The 3,912-nt window shown below is 41.9% G+C and overlaps 1 protein-coding gene across 1 annotated transcript; it reads right to left on the reverse strand.

The window, feature by feature from the left end:
• Positions 1–313: 313 nt before the first annotated feature.
• On the reverse strand, positions 314–1,565 carry LOC132463676 (HMG domain-containing protein 3-like). The gene is made up of 2 exons (XM_060059974.1): positions 1,521–1,565; positions 314–1,086 (listed from the first exon to the last, which is right to left on the reverse strand). The coding sequence occupies exons 1-2, from the start codon at positions 1,563–1,565 to the stop codon at positions 337–339; spliced, it is 795 nt and encodes a 264-aa protein (XP_059915957.1). The 3' UTR covers positions 314–336.
• Between the last annotated feature and the right edge of the window lie 2,347 nt (positions 1,566–3,912).

Here is a 3,912-nt window from a genome sequence, read left to right on the forward strand (position 1 = left end):
GGAATTTCATGGGTGGCTCGGTCAAGAGGACAAACGGCTCCTTTCAAATTTCACAGCGACCTAATACATACCAGTTGCTCCTGGACAGGATGACTTTGCAGTGTCCATGACGCTCGGCATGGTCCGACTTGGTCACATTTTGTGATGGACTCACAGTGTGCTCCACATGGGACCATGTCTATCATCAAGGAGAACTGAAGTTAACAAAATACTAACAAACAAATTAACATAATAGTTATTTTGAAAACCTACTAACCACCATTGTTCAAGTTTGGGTCAGTGAGAAGCCTTTTTGGCTGCAGAGGGGTAAATCATAATTATTCAATAAAAGCAGTTTCACAAATTACAATTGGAAAAAAAATACTTTTCTTTGACCTCATATTTACCAAGAACTGCTTGTCCAACGCTGTTTAGGAAGATGTCCTGCACCTGATGTGTTTCATGTCCTCTCTGTAGCTGCTGCTCCAAAAGTTTTGCATTTGTGTTGCTGTTTTTATGATGAACAAGGTTTCTCATCAAAAAAATGTGTGTCGATGGTGCCAAGTTGTTCAGAAAGTAGTTGTTTTTCTGCATGCTAGAAAACAGCTGCTCAGCCACCTGGCTATTAAAAGAACCCTGCAGTTCAGGGACCAGATTGAGCCTTCTTAAGACTTCCTTTGGATCGTTTGTGTTGGCCTCGTGGAATCTGTCATATAAAACATAGTGGTCTGAGGAACCAGTGACAGGATGTCCATCTTCATCGGGTCTTTGTAACTTTTCAGTAAGCCATGGTAGAGGGACACTGAGTTTTTTCTGCTGTGCTGCTGTGATGTTCTCTTGGGTAGATGCAGCCAGTCTCCCTTCATGTGGCTGGAAAGGCAGGGAGGTTGGGGATCGGAGGTTGGCATGAGTTGCCAAGCCCCGAGCAAAATCGTAAGCAGACACATTTGGCATGTGCATCCAAGACAATAGAAGATCGGCATAATCTCTTGGAGACTCGGCCCTTAGGTTGAACTTCAAACTGTACACCACACCATGAGGGCACAGGATCACTGACCACCCACCTATAACAAAAGGTTGAAAAACAGTTATTATAAAATATTCAAATAATTACTCTCATAGTTCTGATGCTCTATGTGCGATGTCCATTACCAGATGCTCCCCAGATTTTCTGGAATATTTTATCATATGAATGACGTGTCTTCATTTCCTCCCTCAGTCTGACAACAAGATCCATCCGCGATCCCTTCGAATCCAAATTGCAGGCCTTACAGAGCTTGCGCACTGTTGAAACCTTTTAAAAATACAGAGAATGAAAGAATTACGAAGGCTCTGTCTACATATAGTGTTTATTTGGCAGAAAAGCACCGTCCCTCTAAAAAAAAAGCCTGGCACTCCTGTAAAAGATATGGAAAGATGCTGGGTGCAGTAGCTTGCCCCTGGGTATGGCATAAGCTCTCTTCTCATTGAGAGCAATTTAAAAAAAAAGCTGCATAAGGCAAATCAAACATGAGTACATAAATACATACATACAACTTTACCTTCTGCTTCATGAGTTCATCAACAAGCCGGTCCTCCGACACCATACTGACTTCTGCTTCAGTGGAGGACTTTGAAGATGAACGTTTTTCAAACTCTGTGTTTAACACTGTCTGGGATTTACGTGTATTCTTCCCAATCCAAGGGGCCCAGTGCTCAAAATTAGGATGAACAGCAAAGGTGTTTTTTGCTTGACCTAGGAGATAACAAACCAAACAATACATTAATGATGTGTTTGTTAAGTGATTGAATGAATGTTGTTACAAATTAGGAGACATTTGAAAGCATGTTAATACTTTTGAAAAATCCCTGTGCAATCATCTCCAGTTGAACAGAATCCCAGAACTCTTCGATGTTCACGCCACCAGTGAAGTCGTCAGAGGCTTCTTTCATGTCAGTCACTAGTAGGAAATAAAATGTTTTCGTTAACACACATAAGTACGCATGAATGTATGTGTGCGCACACACACATTTAAACACTCTAAAACCACACTAGACATTGTAGCTAACCAGGTAAGTTGAAGACGCCTTTTTTGTGCAGATCCATCACAACTATTGGCGGGTAGTAGCCACAGCAAACACAGGAAAAGGAATAATCGTGGTTCATCAATGCCTCAAAGTGGTAGTAGGCATGGAGGATTGTGTCTCTAGCAGGAAATGTTTCATTCCTAAGGCTTTCCAGTGAGTGTATCACCTTGGACACAGAGACGTTGTTCTGAAAGAGATATAACAGTAAAACATTTGTTTTAAAACATTGCATATTCTAGATGAACAAATAAGTTATTAACAACACACACACACAATATATTTGAGCATTTTTCATCAGCCTAAATATTCCATTGTACCTACCTGCAAGTTGTGTCTTAAAAAAATACATAATTCAAGGCTCAATACAATGTGGTCGTCAAAGTTATGGAGTCCGTCTGTCCACTCTTGGTATCTATAGGACATTTGGCACTGTGGACATCGCCGGAAATAGGTGGAAACATCTGGTAAAAAGAAAGTGAGTAACTATTTAGGTGTCATGTTCAAAAATTGCAAACTATCATAAAAATAAGTAAACAATAACTTACTCTTAATTACACCATTCATGGTGATTATCTTGGCATTGCTGGAGATTCTTGCTGACTTGTCAAGATGTACTGACCCTGGACAGAAGGTACAGATCGTCTCTGTTGGATGCAACTCAGTCACATAATCAGTCAAGACCTTTGGCTTCACCAGGTCACCAGGTAGGTCTGCTGGTAGCTTTTTAAATGTATATATGTATTGCACAAGCCTCTTCAACTCTCCATCCAATGGTGGGTAGACAGTGCCCTGGTGCTGATGAAGTGTACTTAAACAGGCTGTCTCTGTCTCGGTTTTAAAGATGTCACGGTTCATTTGAAATAAATGCCATTTACTTATGTTTTTGTGAACACAAGAGATCCTGGGTTTGGCACAAGGACAATGCCACGTGTTTTCTTTGGAGTTGTATGTCACCATGATCCTGCCAAGGCGACTATAGTAGTTTACCGTCGGCTCATGGACAGAGAAACACAACTGCATCTGGGGTTCTTCAAGTGTGACATCAACACACAGAGGCACGTGACACGCCTGAGCATTTCTTTGCCTTTTCAGACAAGTTGCCTTTTTTGCATCACCAAAAAATTGCAGTTGCACCATTTGGGATAGGATTTCTTCTTGGAGATGTTCTTCTTCAGCTGTATCTGTGCAGTACTGCAGTGAGCGGATGTGTTCACAGTGCCTAAATGTAAGCCCACTTCTTACTGCCATTAAATGATATTGCCTACATTCCTCCAACTCGCACTGTACTTTATGGAGATGACCCCAGGTTTTATTTTGGACATGTACTGGCACAGAGAAGCCATGCCTTGCTCTTTGGACAGCAGATATGCCATTTGTAGCATCCACACAGACGCCCTTTAAATGGTCATGAACTGTTATGTCCTTTCGTTTTTTGTTGTGTGTCCTCTGGATATGTTTTTCTATGTTTTTCTTATAGAAAGTTAATTTACAGTGCGGGCATTTTCCTTTTTTCAAACCGGTTGTACTTTTACTCTGGGCAGCAGAGACGGCAGAGGAAGAGACAACAGTTGAAGCTTGGGGAGAAGGAGCAGTCGGGGCTGGAGAGGTGGTGCCTGTCTTGACTGTGATGGGGTTTTGGTTGGATGTATGGACGGCAGCGGAGGTGGAGGGACTGTCTTGCGTGTTTGTGCAGGACTTCAGGTGTAGATTCATAACCGACTTCCTGATGATCGTTTTGCCACAAAGGGGGCAATGATAATGTCCCCCATCCCTGCAGCTGAGGTTGCACCTGCATATCTTTTTGTCTAAGATCAAAGCAGGCAAAAGATAGAGGAAAATGAGTCAGTGACTTATAAAAGTAAGCAG

Source organism: Gadus macrocephalus, chromosome 8, assembly GCF_031168955.1.
Source record: "Gadus macrocephalus chromosome 8, ASM3116895v1".
NCBI classification, from domain to species: Eukaryota; Metazoa; Chordata; class Actinopteri; order Gadiformes; family Gadidae; genus Gadus; species Gadus macrocephalus.

Excerpts from the sequence above, each read along its gene's own strand:
- LOC132463676 (XM_060059974.1), bottom strand. The coding sequence starts at position 1,565 with ATGGTGTCGGAGGACCGGCTTGTTGATGAACTCATGAAGCAGAAG. Across the intron at positions 1,087-1,520 it reads ATGAACTCATGAAGCAGAAG|TTTGAATATTTTATAATAAC; the intron begins GTAAAGTTGTAT and ends TGAGAGTAATTA.